At 41.4% G+C, this 21,351-nt stretch overlaps 2 protein-coding genes across 6 annotated transcripts in view; one reads left to right on the top strand and one right to left on the bottom strand.

The window, feature by feature from the left end:
• AFF4 (ALF transcription elongation factor 4) overlaps positions 1-7,529 on the top strand; it is a 102,623-nt gene extending 95,094 nt beyond the window's left edge. For all 5 annotated transcript variants that reach the window (XM_060178022.1, XM_060178017.1, XM_007519917.3 and 2 more), the window contains one exon: positions 1,731-7,529. In XM_060178022.1, the coding sequence (XP_060034005.1) occupies positions 1,731-1,858 (128 nt within the window). In that variant the 3' untranslated portion in view covers positions 1,859-7,529. The remainder of the gene's footprint in view (positions 1-1,730) is intronic.
• An 878-nt stretch (positions 7,530-8,407) lies between these two features.
• On the bottom strand, positions 8,408-9,690 carry LEAP2 (liver enriched antimicrobial peptide 2). The gene is made up of 3 exons (XM_007519918.3): positions 9,578-9,690; positions 9,251-9,390; positions 8,408-8,673 (listed from the first exon to the last, which is right to left on the bottom strand). The coding sequence occupies exons 1-3, from the start codon at positions 9,632-9,634 to the stop codon at positions 8,637-8,639; spliced, it is 234 nt and encodes a 77-aa protein (XP_007519980.1). The 5' UTR covers positions 9,635-9,690; the 3' UTR covers positions 8,408-8,636.
• Positions 9,691-21,351: the final 11,661 nt, after the last annotated feature.

The following is a 21,351-nucleotide window of genomic DNA, read 5'->3' as shown; positions in this document are numbered from 1 at the left end:
ACCAAGATTCCTACACCTGTACTTGCGCTTTGCACCATTTGTGCTTAACCGGCTCCACTACTACCCGGCCCCTATTTACTTTATTTTTCTGTCCCTTTCATTTCCTTTATACTAACAGGTCACTTAAAAATACTTATTGTTTTAAAACTTTGATTTTATTTATTTTTTCCATGAGAGTTATTGTTAAGAGTTGGTACCAGCACAACCACCCCACTGCTCCCAGTGGCTTTTTTTCCCCTCCCCTTTTTCTTTGATAACAAATGAGTACCAGAGGCATAAGAAGCGAGAGATGGGGGTGGGTGGTCGGTAGCTCAGAGACTTAAGCGCAGTGGCGCAAAACACAAGGACTGGCTTAAGGATCCCAGTTCCAGCCCCCGGCCCCCCACCCGCGGGGGTGGGGGGGTCACTTCACAAGTGGCGAAGCAGGTCTGCAGGTGTCTTTCTCTCCCCTCTTTTTCTCCCCTCCTCTCTCTGTCCTGTCTGACAACTGCAACGTCAATGGCAACAATAAGTACAACAAGAAGGGCAACAAAATGGGAAAAAAATGGCCTTCAGGAGCAGTGGATTCATAGTGCAGGCACCGAGCCCCAGCAATAACCCTGGAGGCAATTTTTAAAAAGCAAGAGATACCTGCAGCACTACTTGTGAAGCTTCCTACCTGCAAGTAGAGAGGTTTGAACCTGAGTCTATATACATAATAATGTATTTGCTCTACTGGCCACACCACCTGCTAGTCTCTAGATGATTTTCATTTACTTTAGCTAAGAGTGTCCCCTGCATTTGCTACTGTGTCATATTGCAAAATATGTAATGCTTATTTCTTATTACAGTTTTTTTAAGATTTGACTAGCCTAGGGAGATAGCACAGCGGTTACTTTCATGCTTGGTGCCCCCTGAGGTACCAGATTAATCCCTAGTACCACCATAAATAAGGGAGGGAAAAGGCAGTGGGGGAGCGGGAGAGAGAGAGATGCACACAAGCACACAGACACCATGCCAAAGGACCCATGTTTGAACCCCTAGCCACCACATGGAAGTAGACCTGCCCAGGAGAAGTTTCACAAATGTTAGAGCAGTGCTGTGATGTCTTTCCTTCTGTCTGTCTCCCTCTACCTTTTCTCTGCATTTCTCTCTGTCTTATCTAACAGTGATGACATCAGTAACAACAATAATATAAAATAACTACAACAATAATATTAAAAAAGGGCAACAAAAGGGAAAATAAATAAAAGTAAAGAAAAAAATTGTTTACATGAGAGAATTCTTGCATTCCTATCCTTACATTTTAAAATGATTATCTTTAAAAAAAAGGATTTTATGACATGGTTATGGCAGGAAGGTTAGGAATAGGCTATATGTCTAATCTCAAGAGTACCTAATTTTTTTTTCTCTCATTTTATTAGATAAGAGTGTTGCTCTGATGTTTTTTTGCCTTCCCTTCCCCCCTACTTCCCCTTTTTCCCTCCAATTCTGTCAATCACTCATGAAATTAAAGAAAATAAATACTGTTTCATATAAAACAATTTCTGAACAAACAGCCTGTCTTAAATATGCTGTGACTTAAGAGGAAGATGTAACTTGAGAGGTCATGGGATGACTTTTTTAAACATGGACAGGCATTTAGTATGGAAGGGAAGTTTTCTTTTAATTGATAATATCTTATAGAGTAATATTTAAAGCAGTAATTCATAAAAGTGTGCCTCTTTTAATGAGTCTTTTTGGTTTTGTAGAATTCTTTGCTGAACTGGATAAAGTAATGGGTCCTCTGATCTTTAACGCAAGCATCATGACAGACCTAGTTCGTTATACCCGGCAGGGACTGCACTGGCTTCGCCAGGATGCCAAGTTGATATCTTGAACTGAACACATCCTCGTTGCCTCTGATTTTCTCCACAACACTGTGTCACATCACGAAGGAAAACTGCCATAATACGTCACCTAGTCGACACTAAGAATGAGGAATGGTTTTCTCCTCCCTGATTCATGCATTGTGTTTTTTTGTTGTTGTTTGTTTTTTTACAACCCAAAGCCGTTATGTCAGTTGACCTCTTCTTTCCCCCATATGAAAAATTTATTTAAATGTTTCTAAATCTGCAGCACATTGAATAAGATGGTTTTAGTGATTTACTGTAAGATTGAAATTTCAATTGCAATTCATGACTGTATTAACTGAAATTTTATTTATTTTAATGTTTTAAGTTCCCAGTTTGAGGATACTTTGAAATGTAGTTATTTCTGCCTATAAATTTACTCTGTTGAATATTTAGGATAAACTTAATGTAAACATTTTTATTTATATACTTTGGGAGCTTTGTTACCTAATGTCTTCGTGATAGCTCTTCTAAGAGTAAGAGTTGGTTCACCTAAAATATGAACATGTTCTTTCTACACCTACTACCTGATATTATTTCAAATCTTAACTACAATTTTATTATTACAGAATTTATACTTAGTGTTAAAGCTATTCTTCTACGCATGAAAATCACTTAACGATCAGAAGATGGCATTCTACACGGTTGTAAAATGAAATGTATCTGGTTTAGTATGCATTACTTCAAGAACTGTGAATGTGTTAATAACACTATAGCAATCACAAGGTGACTATAACTTGCATTTAATGCATTACATAAAAAGACAGGCAAACTTTATAGGAGAAGCATATCGTGTGAAGTTTCATAAAAGGACAATCTTGAACGTTATATGGATTTTATTAAAACCATGTACTTTCTGTTCTTGTTGCTAATCATTTGACAGTTAATTGAAACAGTAAGTTACTGTTGAACAAGAATGAGCCAACTCCTGATGGTTGCTGCTTGCATCTCTTTTCATGGATGTTTGAAAGGTAAAATTTCTCTTCAGAAATCTGTTTTAAAAATTCCCCTCACACTAGATTGTGCTTTTGTGTTAGAGTTTGTAATGAGTGATAATAGGAATGGGCTGGGGGCTTGGTATGTGTGCTTTTGTTATACAAGTTCTGATGCCCAATATTGAAATGATTAATTTCTCCTTTTAAACCTATATTATATTTGCTCCCTTCATATTATGAAGACTCTGGTTATTGTATGTTTCTGATGGGATTAGAAAATTCACATTAGAAAAATATCTAATGTGTTTGAAAGTGAGCTCACTTGGGAAGATGAGTAGAGCAGGAAGTAGAGTCTTAAGAAGCCAACCCAATAAAAGTTGTTTATCAAAGTATCTTTCCCTACATTGTGTGCATAGGAGTCAAAAGTGAGAGTTGTACCTTCTGTGTTTTGTTTTTAGTGCCCCTGTCATGTCTGGTGTGCCTTGAATCTTACCTTTAAGTGAAGACTGGATTGTTTACAGATGAAGATTTTACGCTAGGGCCAGATCACCCATACAATTGGTCTTCTCTCATATGTTAAATTAGCTTTTCTTTAAACTCTTTATTTAGGATCACACAAAGATGAATTCTTTCAAAAAAGTTAATGCCTGTCTATACAATGTAGTTTCACCTATTGGGTAATGCTGCTTCAAAAAAAAAAAAAAAAGCTTATCCTTCCTATTAAAAAAAATTCCATCAAATCAGGAAAAAATATCAGCCTGCTACTTCTGGAAAATTGCTAAGGCTTAAAATGGGAAGAGAGAAAAAAAAAAAAAAAAAGTCTCCAAGCCCAGTGGTGCAGTAAATCCTCTGTGTTTGAGTCTCCTTTATACTTCTGAAACTAGTAAATTTTCATTGTCCTGTGGCCTCATATTTAAAGTGCTTCTTAGCTATTTTTTTAAACCTCACTTTTTTTTTCGTATTATTAAAGATTGAAACCCACAAACTATGTGGAATTTGACCCCTTTCCCCTGGAGAAACTGTCTCTGATAGCTTTCTAATTTAGGAACAGTTTTCCTTAAAAGGACAACTTCTCAGTGATCATAGTAGTAAGAAACTTGTCACTGTTAATCACATAGATGTATGTCCTGTCCTTCTCTAACTCTCATGACTCTGATTCCTAATTTTACACTGATGTTTCAGAATTGGAAAAAGTATACACTATACTTTTAGACCTGTAACATCAGACTGTGGGGCTCCCTGAGTTGTAGTATACGCTAGTCTCTTGTGTGTTCTGAAAGGTAGCAGGAGTGTGTGTTTCTGTGATCACAGTGATACTTTATTGAAGGAGAATTTGCTGCATGTTTTATGGTGCTGCTCTAAAATACTCTCTGTTCTCTATTCTCTAAATTCTTAGAGAATGAATTTTTCAAGTTTTCATTATGGAGGACTTTTCCCATGGGGGTAGTAATAGGTGATGGAGCAACTCCTATCCTGAGTAATTGGATTCCTTTTCCTTCCTTCCTCCCTTCCTTCCCTTCCTTCCCTTCCTTCCTTTCTTTCTTTCTTTTTTCCTTCCTTCCTTCCTTCCTTCCTTCCTTCCTTCCATCAGAGCACTGTTCAGCTCTGGCTATTTTGATGGTGCCGGGGTCTGAACTTAAGACCTCTCGCATGCAAGTCTTGTGTGCTACTGATGTGCTATATCCTCCAGCTCCAGTCATTTTTAATGTAATAATCTGTGGAAATACCACTCCCTCTTTTTTGCGTCTGTCTTTTCAGAAGTTTTTCTTCATCTTTATCTGCTCTAGCACATACTTTGTACTCTTTATAGCTAACCATTCCTCCTTCCTCAATAGATGTCTTCAGTGTTCTCTCACCATTTTAAACTGAATTTGACAAGTGGCTAAAAACTTACTGAGTCTGAAACTTGTATCTAATATATAATTAATTGTAGAAATAGCAACTATTTTAAAAATTACTCTGTTGAGTGCTCTTTAAACCACACTTGTCTGCCAGGAGGCAGCAGCTTAAACCATTGGACTCATTGCAGGGAACCAGTGAACAGATTGCTGTGGCTGAAGTTGCCCAGCCTAGGATTGGCTGTGGAGAGAACTCAGTCCTCTAAGTTGATGGGAGCTTCCACCGCCTAGCCCAAACCCAGTCTGGCTAGGGAGCAGTCAGCCTGTTTCTTCCCTACGTGCCACAGTTTTCTGGGCAAGTAGCCAAGAGCTCACTTTATTAGCAGTGAGTACTTCAGATAAATTTACAGCTGTAGTTGCTGAAAAGTGGAGAAGATTGACCATCACAAATTTAACTCTCCAAAGTAAAATCAATCTAGAGTAATGTGTGCACACACCCACACATTTGTGCTCTGGAGAGCTCCTGCATGGATGGACCCATATACATCTGGGCTGCTCTTTGACACATCTGTGGCTTTATTAGATTCACTGTTGTTGTTATTGTTGTTGTTGTTGTTTATAAATCGTTTCTTTTCAGTAAAGAAAGGCTTAATCAGCTAGATCAGACAGCATCATTTTGTATTTATGACAGAAGCTTTGGTAAATTATCTTTAATATATGAGCTTGCCTTGTAAAGCAAGAGCCTACAAAAGACACCTGTTATAAATGAAAGTTGTGACTCTGGAGACCTGCAGTGCTCTGGGGCTTCTCAGCAGCCAGTGGTTGCTCCAGCCAGTGATGCCTAGTTATACAGAGGAGAGGTACACTGCACTCTTCTAGGTGTGAGGGTATGCAACTTTGGGATTTTAAAATTATGTACACATACACACTTTATATATATGTACGTATGTATGAAATTAGTTTGTCAAAAATGTGTGTGTTTAGTATTTTAGCTTAGTGCAACTATTTCCACATTATTTATTAAATTGATCTAAGACACTTTCTTGTTGACACCTTGACTATTAATGCCCAAGGGTGCAATGTGTATTCCTTTTAGATTGTTAAAGCTTAATTACGATGATTTGTAGTAAATTGACTTTTAAAGTATATTTGAGCCCTTCTGTAATATAATAGGGCTCTTACAGGGTGGGAAGGATTTAATTTTCCAATTGCTGATTGAACAAAACGGCCTCATTATATATTTTGAATTACAAGAGTTTGCCTCTGGGTTCAAGGAATATCTACTGGGGATGACTGTTTTAGGCACATTATGATGATATATTTTTTTTTCTTTTAAAAAAGAAAAGGGCCTAAGTTAATTGGAAAGCAAAACATTTCAAATCCATATAAACTCCTATAACTCATTTCACGTTAAACTAATTTCAACTTCATGTATCATATGTTGGAGAGGCAGACTTTTTCCCAATAAGAAAATCACACATCTAAGGTTTAATTAAAATTAATAGAAGAGCCAAGTCTTGAATAACTGTGGAATATATTGTAACATGAGGCCAAACTGACTATGTTTGTAAGCATATCTTTTTATACTGACTAATAAGAGAAATTCAATTTAGACTTCTAGACCCTAGAACCAAGTTGGCAGGTGACAAGAGGTAATGTTTATGCTGATTCTATTCAAATAAACCCAATAGTTAGTTAAAAAAGAACAAACTGCCTCTAGAAAAGGTAATGGGAAAAGAATCTAAACCTCTTCTTTTCAATGAAATTTGGTCGCCACTCCCAGCAAGAAATTCTAATACTACTCATTTTTGACTTGACTGCTTTCACGTGGAGTTTCTTCTCAGTTTTCAACCACTGGAATTGTCTACCTGCTATGTTCTTTACGAAATACATATTTGGAAATGCTGCCTTCCAAGTCAATGCCATTGATTATCCATATTGTTAGTTTTGTTGTTGCTGTTTAAGAAGTGTCCCCTTTTTACAACTTTATGCACACACACACACCTGGCAAGTCATTGAAATGAGCATTCAACAGTACTGGGGTGTGGGGGGGTGGGACAGGGTTGGGCAGGGCTCACCAACAGAGCTGGCCCGATTGGCAGTGCATGAAAAGGCACCACCTATGAGGACCAGATGTGAGGTTGGTAAGCACAGTTACGAAAAATTCTAACTAACCTCCATTTTGAATGGTTTTAAGAAATTTTGTATATGGAGGATGAAAATGCTTATATATTTATTGAAAATCCTTTTATTTGAAATTAAAATTATTTGGTTAATAATGGTTTGATATTGGGGGAGGGTTTTGGAAGGGACGTAATGTTACTAATAAAAGCCTTGTTGATTCTGCAGAAAGGTACTGTTAGTGTCTGATAGGATGCCTTTGTTTTGTACATGATTCAAATCTTTGTTTTACATTTTTTTATCCAAAATATTTAGGCATCTGACATTTTCAACCAAAATTTCAATTATATACTGTGATTTTTATTTGTTGCAATACATTAAAATTTCAGAGGTACTTTGGGGCTCAAAAGCTAGAATTTCTAAATCAGTATGTGCATTTCACATAATAAAGCTGTTAATGGTGAGCAAAGTATTATATACTAACTAGATTTTTCACATCTGTATATTGAATAGTATATTATATGTATTTTGTGGTATTGAGATTATAGAAAGTTTAGAGTGTCAAACATGCGTTTATGTGTATTTTTAAACAAATTTATGACAATTAAAATATTTGGAGACAAGGGTATCACATTTCAATTTGTAAAGATCTTTTTAACTCTACTGTGTCATTAAGATGCTTTGTATAATGCCAAACCATAGCTGGAGAAACTAAGTTTAATAAATATCAAATAGATTTTCTGTATTAAAGTTTATAAACACTGTGCTCTTTACACTTATTCAACTCCTATTTTGTTTTGCATCTTAGAGTCCAGTTTAGAGGGTCCTTTTACAAATCTTGGTCATACCATTTCAGATCTTATTTTTTATTACAGGAAAATTTTTAAGCTTATTGGCTCTGATAGAATAGATCCAAATTTACCCTGCTCCAACAGTTAATATCAATTTTTTTTCTGTTATTGGTGACTTGCTTTTTGTTATTTTCATTTAACTAGATTTTTTTCTTCCAGTTCTGCCTTATGATCAGTCATAAACAAGTGGACACATCATCAGATAGCAAGTGTCAGCATTTCCTATTTATGACACCTCACTCCAGAATTCCTTATGTGGAGTGAAGGGTTGGTTAGAAGTGAGTGCCAGAGGGAGCCAGGCAGTAAGTAGCACAGCGGGTTAAGCGCACGTGGCACAAAGCACAAGGACTGGCATAAGGATCCCAGTTCGAGCCCCTGGCTCCCCACCTGCAAAGGAGTCGCTTCACAGGTGGTGAAGCAGGTCTGCAGGTGTCTATCTTTCTCTCCCCCTCTCTGTCTTCCCCTCCTCTCTCCATTTCTCTCTGTCCTATCCAACAACGACATCAATAAATACAACAACAATAAAAAGACAACAAGGACAACAAAAGAGAAAATAAATAAATAAAAAGAGTGCCAGCATATAAACTTGCCAGCACTAATCATGAAACTATTGCTAAACTTTTGCCTTTACCCTATTAGTGTGTTAATTCTTCAGAAAACATTAACTCTTACAACACTTTCCAGATTGGGAAGTTGGCACCTTATTTAAGCAATGCTGCTTTTTTTTTCTATATACTGTGCAAAGTGAATCTTTTTACCCATCCAAAGTTTTGAGTTTCAGACTGCTAAAATTTCACCTTGAGATATTTAATAGTATACATAGAAAAATAAATTGATAAATTTAGTTAGGCTTATCTACATGGCAACATTCTAAGAAGACACAGATGTGCTATCTTTAAATATTAAAAACAAAGATTGTTTCACTTTTAAGTATCTCCAGTCAAAATTCAGTTAGTCTCAATATTCCATAGAATGGAGCATTGTAGGCGAGAGCTGTCCACTTTCCCTCTGGTGTGAGCATCATTCCTGAGCCACGCTTAAGGAACAACGGCTTTTTCTAGAGGAAAAGAAAAATCTTGTTTAAGACAAAGTTCTTTTTTAAAAAAATATTCCCTTTTGTTGCCCTTGTTTAATTATTATAGTTGTTATTAATGTTGTCATTGTTAGATAGGACAGAGAGAAATGGAGAGAGGAGAGGAAGACAGAGGGGGAGAAAAAGATAGCTGCAGGCCTGCTTCAGTGCTTGTGAAGTGACTCCCCTGCAGATGGAGAGCCAGGAATTCAAACCGGGATCCTTATGCCGGTCCTTGCACTTTGCGCCACCTGTGCTTAACCCGCTGCCCTACCACCCAGCTCCCGTAAGACAAAGTTCTAACAGTGCTCAGGAACACATCTGTTAATTTCCTTTCTCTACTGTCCAACCTCAGAGAAAATCAAAGACAGAAAAGTTACCACTTTTCCATGGTACCTGTGTGGATTTATCTTGAGTCCTAACTACTGAGTTCTCCATGGAGTTTTCAACTTCAACCCAAACAGTCCACCACCCCACCTTGACTCTTATATTGGTGTGTTAATTCTCCTCTGCCTCACTTGCCAAGCTCCTGTCCCAGCCCTGCTCCCTAGTTGTGGATTACCTGCATAGTCTTGTGATGCATTCCAAATCATCCCTGCAAGAGGCCCCAATGGGCCTGACGGAAATGCCTCTCCAAAATGGGGTCATTCTCCTCAGCCTTCTCTTCAATGAGCTTAGCTCTGATACTGGGGACCCATCTCCCTGTAGAGCAAAGGCAAATTCACCTTGGGCAAGAAGAGCTGGCACCCTGCTGCATGCCTTGCAAGAGTGATATCCAGGATGCTGTAGTCTCAAAAGCACAGGAACCATTCCTCAGGACCGAGTCTGGCTCTCAGACTCCCCTTATAATTCCTCCACTACCACATCCTCACACATACCGTTTTCTTACCTGGCCCAGCAACAAGAGGCAAATCATAAGCACTGCGAAGAGTCTGAAGTACCACATCTTGACGGGGGATGTTGGAGCCTGAAATCCAGGGACTTGTTCCTGTATCCTTTTATAGACTGCCAGGTGAAATGAGGGCAAAGTTTATATTTGAGATCAGGATTGATTTAATAAGTTAATGACCACCAAGTGAATGTGCTCAAGGCCTACGTTCCAGGCACGTTGCATTTACTGATTTCTCATTTGGACTTTGATTATGTTGTTGGCTTGGACCCTTACCCATTTTATCAAAAAGTTAGCACTGCCCCCACTTCCCTATGAAAGTCACATGAAGCCACTGAGGGAGGCTTGGCATGAAGCCACATGTTGATACCAAAAATAGTTCAGTGAGGACAACGTAATCAAAATTGAGTTCCAGTAATGAGGTCTTCAGAAATAGCACTGACACTTCAGCCCTGCCCAGGAAAGATGGACTGAGCTATTGTGTTACAGTTGAATAAGGTACTTCTCATATTGTGGGAAGGTGCTTTGACAGTCATGGTCTGCAGTACCTCAGATCACCTGTTTATGTAAAGGGACCATCAGCCTAGTTAACTGGTCCAGATCACCTTAAAAGAATGGAGATCTAGGGGAAAGCTTCATGAGCGGTGAAGCAATGCTATAGGTGTTTCTCCCTATTTCCTTCTCAGTTTCTCTTGTCTCTATCCAAAATAAATCTTAAAAATTTAAATAGAGCTATAGAGGAGCCAGGCAGTGGTGCACCCAGTAAAGTGCAAATTACCGTGTGCAAGGTTCAGGTCCCCACCTGCACGGGGGAAGCTTCATGAGTGGTGAAGTAGTGCTGTAGGAACCTATCCCCTTTTTTTAAATTTTTTTATTTAAAAAATGGAAATATTGACAAGGCCATTCCACACAATTCCTACCACCAGAACTCTGTATTCCAACCTCCTCCCCCCAAAGCTCTCCTGTTCTTTATGCCTCTAGAAGTACGGACCCAGGATCATTATGGGGTGCAAAAGGTGGAAGGTCAGGCTTCTGTAATTACTTCCCCACTGAACAGGGGTGTTCGATAGGTCTATCCGTAGTCCCAGCCTGTCTCTCTTCCCCTAGTGGAGCAGAGCTCTGGGGAGGAGGGATTTCAGGGCACATTGGTGGGGTCATCTGCCCAGGGAAGTCAGGTTGGCATCCTGTTAGCATCTGGAACCTGGTGGCTAAAAAACTTAACATATGAAACAGAACAAATTGTTGACTAATCAGGAACCTAAGGACAATACTGCAGAAGAAGATTTGGGGGTCTCCTTTTTGGAAAACACTAGTAGGTCTATTTTAGGTATATTCCAAGAGGCCCATGACTTTACTTTTTTGCCTGAGTCTGACAACTAACATGCATGTGGACCCAAGGTATTGTCTGGGGAGATGGTGTCATAGTTGAAAAGGGATTAGAAAGCTGGATCAGGGAAGAGAGTGGCTCCCAAATGCGGGAAAGTATATAAATATTGTTAACTGTAAACCTTGTTGATTTGATCTGGGGCCCATAGTCAGCACAGGACCCTATGTAACCTCTGCATCCCTGTAGGTCTGAGCTCACATTCTGTGGTCATAGCTAGAAACATATCAGGCTGCACTAATTTCAGGACCCACCTTCCTCCACTGGTAAAGCATATTGTCCAACCTCCCTTCAGAGAACAGAGCATTTCCTACTATTGTTGATCCACACCAAGGGCCAGGGCCTGTAGGAGCCTGCAAAGGGGTCCCCTACATTGTTCCTGATGGAGATGACCAGTGACCATGGAGAGAGGGATCCGTTAGAGGTCTAGGCCCATCATGTCTGTGTAGGAATCCCAGGGCTCCTCTAGGGCCCCAGATGATGGGGTAGCCTGCTAGTGACCAAAGATACATCTTTAAATTTGCCAGTCTCTTGCCCTTATCCAGCTTTTGTAATCCTTACTTTGACAAGGTTAGCTTTGGAGTGATTGAGGGGAAATGGAACAGGAAGTAGGTGAGGAGGGTGTCTAGGTCTAAGTAGAAACTATTTGATCAGATGCTTTAGCCTATCTCCTATCTTCCCCCCTCCTCTATTGATATCTCTGTCTCTATTAAAATAAGTAAAAAAAGGGAGTCAGGCAGTAGTGCAGCAGGTTAAGCGCAGGTGGCGCAAAGGTCAAGGACTGGTGTAAGGATCCCTGTTCGAACCCCGGCTCCCCACCTGCAGGGGAGTCACTGCATGTGCGGTGAAGCAGGTCTGCAGGTGTCTTATCTTTCTCTCCCTCTCTCTGTCTCCCCCTCCTCTCTCCATTTCTCTCTGTCCTATCCAACAACAACATCAGTAATAATAATAACTACAACAATCAACGGGCAACAAAAGGGAATAAATATTTTTTAAAAATAAGTAAAAAAAAAAAAAAAAAGTAAATACTGCTATTAAAAAAGAGAGAGAGAAAAGAGATCAAGCTGTGAAAAGTTAAAAAACTAGCTGCCTCCCCTCTCCCAGAAGGGCAATCAGAACCAATGGACTTAAACCACAGGTGAGCCAAATGAATATAAGTTGGTTTTTTTGTTTGTTTGTTTTTGTTTTGTTTTAATGTCAATGAGGAGGGAGTGTGGGCTCCCAAGTCACTGGGAGAGTTTTTGTGGTGGTGACAAACAAGATTGCAAACCCTGAGTTAAAGGGCTTTCCTCCCAGTAGTGATCTGGAGTTTCCTACATAGCATAACTAACCTTCCAGCAGCCTTATGAAAGCAGGCACAGGGCTGAGATAACTTCAAAACCCAAAACATCAGTCTGAGTACTAAACTGCCACAGGTCTCTAGACCAAGAATAGTTCTAGGAACTTAATAAATGACAGAACTTTCACATTTGGTGTAGGGATGACTATGTGAATTCTAAGTAAGGAGGCTCATAGATCTCCCTGTAACTCAGAAGGATAAGCTAGAGAGAGAAATTGCAAAAAAAAAAAAAAAAAAAAAAAATCTCTACCTAGACATTTGACTGATTCCTCTTTCCTTTAGTATCTTTATAGGTTGGCTATTTGGTAAGAGCCTGCCTGTTCCCCCAAGAAAAGTGGAGATGCAACATGGTCTCTGCTAAGGGAGAAGCAGATAGCATGATGGACCTTTGAGTTGGGATTGGAAGGGGTGCCTTTCCACAGATCTTTCTGTCCTAGTTCCAATCCTCACTCAGGACCATGCATCCAGGCCTAGAAAGAGATACCATTGCTTGCATTTGAGGAACTCTGAACAGCATACCTTCCTCATGTCAAACCTATCTAATCCTGCAAGTATGAAAATAGTTAGCTGATTTACCCTTGAGCTTGGATACTGAACAACCTTCTGTGGGGTGGGGAAGAGGCTATGCAGTGACCTAGTGAACATTGGGTAAGAATACAAATCTGATTAGTAAGCAAAAAGAAACACACACACACACACACACACACACACACACACACACACACCTCTGAACAGTGTAATGTCCTAGAGTCAGTTGGGTCCAGACTCGGTACAGCCTCCCCAGAACCTGGAATGATCTAAAGCTGGAGTGATATAAAAATAGGATTTGGAAATTGCTTGCACCAAATACGGGTAGTTTTTTTTCTATTAAAAAAAATACCCCTGGTCCCCACCTACAGGGGGAAAGTTTCACAAGTGGTGAAGCTGGGCTGTAGGTATCTCTCTATCTCTTTCCTTTTCTATCTCTCCCTCACCTCTCAATTTCTCTCTCTCTCCCTAATAATAAATAAAAGGTTAAAAAATACACACACATATGGCCACCAGGGTTATTGCTGGGGCTCAGTGCCTGCACAATAAATTCACTTCTCCTGATGAGCTCAGTGCCACGAATCCATTGCTCAAGGAGGCTATTTTTTTCCCTTTTGTTGCCCTAGTTGTTTTATCATTGTGGTTATTATTATTGTTGTTGTTGATGTCATTGTTGTTGGATAGGACAGAGAGAAATGGAGAGAGGAGGGGAAGACAGGGGGAGAGAAAGACACCTGCAGAACTGTTTGACTCCTTGTAAGTGACCCCCCTACAGGTGGGGAGCTGGGAGCTCAAACTGGGATTCCCCATGCTGGTCCTTGCACTCTGTGCCATGTGCACCCAACCGGCTGTGCTACCGCCCGACCCATATTCAAAAGACTTTCATACCTGAGATTCTGAGGTCCCAGGTTCAGCTTCCAGCACCACTATTAGTCAAAGCTGAGTAGAAAGAAGGAAGGAGAGGAAGACAAAGACTGGGGAAGAATGAGAAAAGAAAAAAAGCACAGTAAAACAATGGTATTCACATTTTTTTTATTGTTGTAGTTGTTACTGATGTTGTTGGATAAGGCAGAAAGAAATGGAAAGAGAGGGGAAGACAGAGAGGGGGAGAGAAAGATAGACACCTGCAGACCTGCCTCACTGCCTATGAAGCAACTACCCTGCAGGTGGGGAGCTGGGGGCTCGAACCAGAATCCTTACGCCAGTCCTTGAGCTTTAGCGCCACCCTTGCTTAAGCACTGCGCTACCGCCTGACTCCCGGTAATCACATTTAAGTTCCACCTTCTCCATGGGAATGATATCTTCCCCTGTACAGTTCAAGCCCCTCTCTTGTATGCTACCTTGGCTCCTAAAAAAAAAAATTAAAAAAAAAAAAATACCCATGAGTTAACTGCTTGTGGATGGAACCATTGTCATGGAAAGTATATCCTCAAATGTCTGCCCTAACTCTGTAGCGGTGTGCATATTTACAGTAACTATGAAACAAAATCAAACCCTTTGAAAGCAACACAGACCAGAGAGATAGCTAAGCCATTGAACACAAGACTGCATGGCTGAGACTCCAGAGCTCCAGAGGTTCAATCTCTGGCAACATTACCTACGAGAGCAAAGTAGTGCCCTTGTTTCGCTCTCAAAATACATATGTATATATTCACTGATTTTTGTGTGTGTGAGTTTTCACATCTGTATAACCCCAGGGGTGTATTTTTTCCCTTTACTTTCAGAGTCAGAGAGACAGGAGAGATATCATGGCACTGCTCTACTTATGCAGGTGCTTTTATGTGGTGCTGGGGGGGTTGAACCCAGGTCCTCAAGCATGGTAACGTGTGCACTCTTCCTGGTGATTTATCTGCCAACTTCAAAAAAAACTTAAAGGGGGCTGGGTAATGAGCACATGTATTACATTGTGCCAAGACCTGGATTCAAGCCCCACTCCCACCTAAAGGAGGGGACACTTCACAAGATGCTGAAGCAGGTCTGAAGGTATCTCTTTTCCCCTCTCCCTCTCTATCTCCTCCTCTGCTCTTAATTTCTCTCTGTCCTATCAAATAAAATAGAAAAAAAAAGTTTTCTGGGAGTGGTAGATTCATAGTGCTGGCACTACTGAGCCTCAGCAATAAACCTGGTGGAGAGAGAGAGGAAAGAGAAAATGCAGCATTTAGACAGAATTAAGCTAAAGTGACACCATTTGTCTACAACCATCTCACACCCTTAAATAGTTGCAAAGGCCTCTGAAATTAAAAAAAAAATCATGGATTCTCTGCAATCAAGTATTTAATTAAGATATGTTTGAGCTGGGGTTAGGGAGGTAGCACTGTGGTTTGTGCAATATACTTTCATACCTGAGGCCCTAGAGGACCCAGGTTAATCCCCAGAGCTAAGCAGTGCTCTGGTCTCACATCAAAATAAGATGAATTTAATTAATAAATGAATATATAGATAGAAAGAAAGAGAGAGAGACCCTCAAGATAGGTCACTTGAATAGTGCATTTGCTTTGTCATGAACATGACCCAGGTTTGAGCCAGTCCCCACTGCACTGAGGGAAGCTTCAGTGCTACGGTATCTTTCTGTCTGTCTGCCTATCTGAAAAAGTCAGCCCAGTGCAGTGAAACCCTAGTGAGGGCTAGTGAGATAGCTCAATGAGTAGAGTACATACCATATGCATGACCCGGGTTCAAGCCCTGGCACCACATGGGAAGTGCTATGGCAACAGAGGAAGCTTTGATGCTATGGTCTCGGTCTCTCTCTTCCCTTGAGTAAAAAAAAAAAAAAAAAAAAAAGTGGCCTGGAGAGGTGGAACTGTGCATGTTCAAGGCCCTGTTTCCACTAAAAAGGGGGGAAAAAAGTTATTTTCATGAAAGAGAAACAGAGACTAGAACACTGCTCAGCTCTGGCATATGATAGGGCCAGGGGTGGAAGCTGGAGCCTCTCCGACGTGACAGGCAAGTCTAGTGCACAAGTGCTGCTACATCTCTCCAGCAACAACCAAGCATTTCACTGAAAGGACAAACACAGTAAATGCATGTTCCTTCCTGGAGCAGAAAGACCTAAAGCAACTTTAAAAATTTCAGTCATAAGGACAAAAATATGTTTGATTAGGGGTATAGGCCAGCTCTTCCCTTCTTAGTCTTATTCTATTGGTTTCTAAGGCCTCTCAGTCACAGACATTCAGGGATTCAAATGATTAATTTACAAGAAAATAAGACTAAAGCATATTCAATAGCTTATAGACTGCTACTCTGAAGACAAGTCCCTGGGACTTTGTTTCTGCCTGAGGTCAGTGTCAAGGATGAAACTGGAGAGAGGGTATAGCTATAAGCAGGTTATGTTTTGTTTTTGCTCTTGCTTTTTAGCAAAATACTGCTCAGCTCTTAGTTCTGGTGGTGTTACTAGGTTTGAGCCTGGGATTTTGGAGCCCCAAGGCATGAGGGTTTCTTTTGATTGATTGATTGATTTTGCCTCCAGGGTTATTGCTGGGGCTCAGCACCTCATCACAGACCCCTGCAAGCGTCAACCCGGCTTTGACCTAGCACGTTATGATTGGGCCCTCCTCAATCGCTATGGAACAGGCCATGGCCGGTGCGCCGCTATGTTCCATCGCTGGGGAGCCAGAGACGACCCGAACTGCCCCTGCGGCTACAGACAGACTATGACCCACATAGTCAACGACTGCCACCTCTCCAGATTCAAAGGAGGTCTTGAAACTTTACATCAGGCTCAACCTGATGCTGTTGACTGGCTATGGAAGAAGGGCAAACGCTAGAAGAAGTGCCTGCGCTATGAATCCATTGCTCCTGGAGGCCATTTTTTTCCATTGGACAGAGAAATTGAGAGGGCAGAGGGAGATAGAGAGAGAGAAAGATAGACACCTGTAGACCTGTTTCACCACTTGTGAAGCATCCCCTCTGCAGATGGGGAACCAGGGGCTCAAACCTAGATCCTTGTACAGGTTCTTGTCCTTAGTACTATGAGCGCCTAACCAGTCCCCGGCATGAGAATTTCTGCGTAACTATTATACTATCTCCCTTGTCCACAAGCAGCTATTTAAAACACATTCCAGGTGAAGGAGATCCTATGGGCTTTCCCTAAGGAGAGCTTGTTTGCTGTTCTGAGCAGGAGGTGCACACTAAAAAAAATGAAGTTCTGAAATGAAAAATACTTCCCAGATAAGTAACAAAAAGCTAAAGTGTATTTGTTTTTCCTCCTGGCTGGAACTGGTACAGACCTCTGGACCTCCACCAGGTAGATTGGCAGACTGGAGAGTTCCTGTAGTTCAACAGGCCAAAGATAAAAGCCCTTGGGGCAGGAGCACTGCAGAAGAAAGTGTGCTGGACAGATAGCTCACTAGGTAGCGGACATGTGTCATCATACCTAACACCCAGGTTCCAGCCCAGGCAACACATGGCTATGGCACAAAAGGACACACCAGTGTTGTGGTGTTTCTCTCTCTCTGCTTCTCTCTGCACATGGGGAGCAAGTAAAGCAGCCACACAAGGTTGGGTTGGGGACACCAGGTGGTTGGGCTTAGGCAGGGCCCCATAGCAGCAATGGTCCCTCCTTCCTTAAAAGACATTCCTCCTGGGGGTTAGGCGGTAGTGCAGTGGGTTAAGCACAGGTGGCGCAAAGCACAAAGACCAGTGTAAGGATCCCAGTTTGAGCCCCTGGCTCCCCACCTGCAGGGGAGTCACTTCACAAGCGGTAAAGCAGGTCTGCAGGTGTCTTTCTCTCCCCCTCTCTGTCTTCCCCTGCTCCCCTGCTCTCTCAATTTCTCTCTGTCCTATCCAACAAGGATGCCATCAATAATAATAACTGCAACATAAAACAAGGGCAACAAAAAAGATGTTGGTATGCATGAGACTCCTTCTGTTTCATTTGGTTTAAATCCCCCCTGCTCAACACTATTCTATTTACATAACCACTTCATTCTATTTACATAACCGCTGTTAACAAGCACCTCCCTCCAGGGCATTTGTGGTTCAGTGATAGGATTCTTGCCTGCTCCACCCCCCCTCCTTGTCACACCCTGATCCTCTCCTTGTCACACTCTGATTGTCACCAGTCACTTTTCTCTCCACCCTCTCTATGTCACACCGTTTCCACCCTACTTGGCAAGTATAAAGACAGCATTGTGAGTTTTAGAGTACTGTACCTTGAGTTTAGCTTAGCTCGTCTTAGATTGTGCTGTGTCCTGCATGAATAAAGGGATACTGCCTACAGCTCAACCATCCCTGGTCGTCTGTTACCCGCCCGTGAAGCTAGCCCGGTGAAAACAACATAACCCGTCGAAAACAACAAAAAGACATCTCCTCCTTACGGATTTGGACAGATAGAGTGATCCTTTAAATGGATCAGGGCCAGGATGGGCCAGGACATGTCTCAGCTAGTGGAGTGCACAGTTCACCATGTGCAAGAACCTGGTTTGGAGCCCTGGGAGAGCACACGGGAGTAACTACGTGGGCAAGCTGCATGAGCGGTGGAATAGCACTGCAGCATCCCTGCTGGTCTCATCCTCTACCTGAAAATGAAAGGCAAGAATCTGCTACAATTGGAGGAATTGTGCACACATGCAGCCTCAAAGAAAATCTTGGTGTCAGAGAGAGAGAGAGACCCAGTTATATGGGCCAGGAAGTGGCATTGGAAGAATGAGGTCCCAAGTTTCATCCCCAATATTGCATATACCAGAATATTGCTTGGTTTCCCCCCCCCACTCTCTCTTTAATAAATATTTTAATAAAATAGTTAACTCATCTAAAAAGCAAACCCGCTTTGGTGTGCACAAAACCCAGGTTTGAGTCACCAGCCTCTTGGGCACTAGGGAAAGTTTCAGTGCTGTGGTGCCTGCCTTCACTTCCCTTCCCTTCATTGTTCTTTATTTGCATTTCTCTGACAATGACTTGGAGCATTTTTTCATATGTATATTGGCCTTTTGAATCTCTTCTGTGGTGATTATTCTGTTCATATCCTCTCTCCATTTTTGGATGGGGTCATTCTGTTCTCTTGTTGCTGAGCTCTTTCAATCCTCACTGTATTTGCTTAAGTGGGTGAACCACCTTCTGGCCCCCAAAACATTTTTTTAAGAGACAAGAGAGGGGGCTAGGAGGTGGCATACCTGGTTAAAGGCACACATCACAAGGTCTCAGGTTCAAGTCCCTGGTCCCCACCTGCAGGGGGAAAGCTTCACAAGTGGTGAAGCAGGGCTGCAGGTGTCTTCTCTATTTCACCCTCTCCTCTGAATTTCTCTATCAAAAAAAAAAAAAAAAAAAAAAGACAGTGAGACTATTGCACAAAAGCTTCCTTCAGTGGAGTGGGAGCCAGGCCTGACGCTGGGTCACGTACATGTACATTCTCTGTCCCTTGTTAAACTGGTATTGCCCTGCCATTACTCAGCACTCATTACAAAACTGTTTTTTTTTTCCTTAGAGATTTGTGGGGCAGATTTTTTTCCCAGATAGTAAGACAGGGAGAAACCACAACATGCTTCCTCTGCTTAAGATTCCTCTTCATGGGGGCTGGGTGGTGGCTTACCAGGTTAAGTGCACATAGTAAGAATTGCAAGGATCCCAGTTTAAGCCCTTGGCTCCCCACCTGCAAGAGGGTCAGTTCACAAATGGTGGAGCAGGTCAGCAGGTCTTTCTCTTCCCCTCCTCTTTCAATTTCTGTTGTATATAACAACAGCATCAACAAAAATGGAAAAAATGGCCACAAAGAGCAGTGTTCATCGTGCAGAAACCAAGCGCCACTGATAAGCATGGAAGAAAAAAAAAATTCCTCTTCACATGGTGCTTCCAATGTGGTGGCCAGGGGCTTGAGCCTGGGTTCTCAAGTATGGTAAAGTATAAATAATACCAGGTGAACCATCTCAGTCCTCACTGCCACAAATCTCATTTATTTATTCCCTTTTGTTACCCTTGTTTTTTATTGTTGTTGTTATTGATGTTGTTGTTGTTGGATAGTACAGACAGAAGTAGAGAGAGGAGGGGAAGAGACAGACACCTGCAGACCTGCTTCACCGCTTATGTAGTGACTCTCCTGCAGGTGAGGAGCCAGGGGGTTCGAACCAGATCCTTATGCCAGTCCTTGCACTTTGCACCACCTATGCTTAACTGGCTGTGCTACCACCCAGACTCCCTGCCACAAATCTTAAGGCTTTGTATTAACCCATTTTATGGGTGAGGAATTCAAAGCTCTGGAATATAGTTGTCTTGTTTGTATCATAAGGAGACAAGTTCAAGGGTCTAGGCCAGTCAAACTCAGTTATACTGCCTCCCATTCCACACACACATGCAACACATTCCTGTTATTTTTATTCTTCAGATTTCAGATCGAAAGGTAGACACTGCAGCATGACTCATTGCACCATCCATGGGGTGTTCCCCTAGTGACTGATGCAGGGCTTTAATGTACAATTCTGAACATGGCAACCAGGTGAGCTATTGCCTAATGCCTAGGCATTTCTCCCCGCAAAATTTAAGTAATTTTTTTTTTTTTATTGTTGTAGTTATTATTGTTGTCATTGTTGTTGGATAGGACAAAGAGAAATGGAGAGGGGAGGGGAAAGACAGAGAGAGGGAGAGAAAGATAGACACCTGCAGACCTGTTTCACCGCTTGTGAAATGACATCCCTGCAGGTGGGGAGCCAGGGCTTGAACCAGGATCCTTATGCGGATCCTTGTGCTTAGCGCCACCTGCGCTTAACCCGCTGCGCTACAGCCCGACTCCCAAATTTAAGTAATTTTAACGTTGTTCCTAAAAGAGGGAATCACTAGAATAAATAGGAAGATGGTGTGGGTCAGAAGACAAGGTGCACTATGTAAGTTGCTGCCCTGGATAAGCACAAACTATCACTAGGAGGCAGTTTCTAGAAATGGAGTAGGGACTAGAAGCATGAGCCTGCCAACGCATATGTCTAGCATCTCCAGAAGGGAGAAGGTAACTTTTCTATGAAAAAAATAATTCAAAGGCTCTACAACAAGTAAACATTTTCCAGTGACAAACCAGAGTAAATATTTTAGGCTTTATGGGCAACATACAATCTAGAAACCACTATTGGGTTCTGTAGCTAGCTTCCTGACCCATTTTAGAGATCAAGGGGCCATTTTTACCCCTCTTTTTTTATAGCAGATTCCCCTTCAGGCTAAATAGGGCCTGCTTTAAGGAAGAAAGGTAGTATAGTATAGCTTTAAAAAACATAAGCTTCAGTGCTAAATCCCACCACTAACTAGGCAAATTATCCTAGTTATGACTATACTCATCTGCAAAGTGAGCTGAATAATAATACTTAATTCAAAGGTAGCTGTGATTTAAGACTTTATTTGTGCAAATGGTTCAGAAGAGTACTCAATACATAGTAATCCCAATATAGTTACTAGATCTATATTGGGACTTAAGGGTCAGCACTCCTATGCTGTTGGTATGCATGAGACCCCTTCTGTTTCATTTGGTTTAAATCCCCCCTGCTTAACACTATTCTATTTACATAACCACTTCATTCTATTTACATAACCACTGTTAACAAGTTCCAC

Source organism: Erinaceus europaeus, chromosome 2, assembly GCF_950295315.1.
Source record: "Erinaceus europaeus chromosome 2, mEriEur2.1, whole genome shotgun sequence".
Taxonomy (NCBI): Eukaryota; Metazoa; Chordata; class Mammalia; order Eulipotyphla; family Erinaceidae; genus Erinaceus; species Erinaceus europaeus.
The sequence above is the reverse complement of the archived record's forward strand: the minus strand, read 5'-3'. Positions and strand labels throughout refer to the sequence as shown.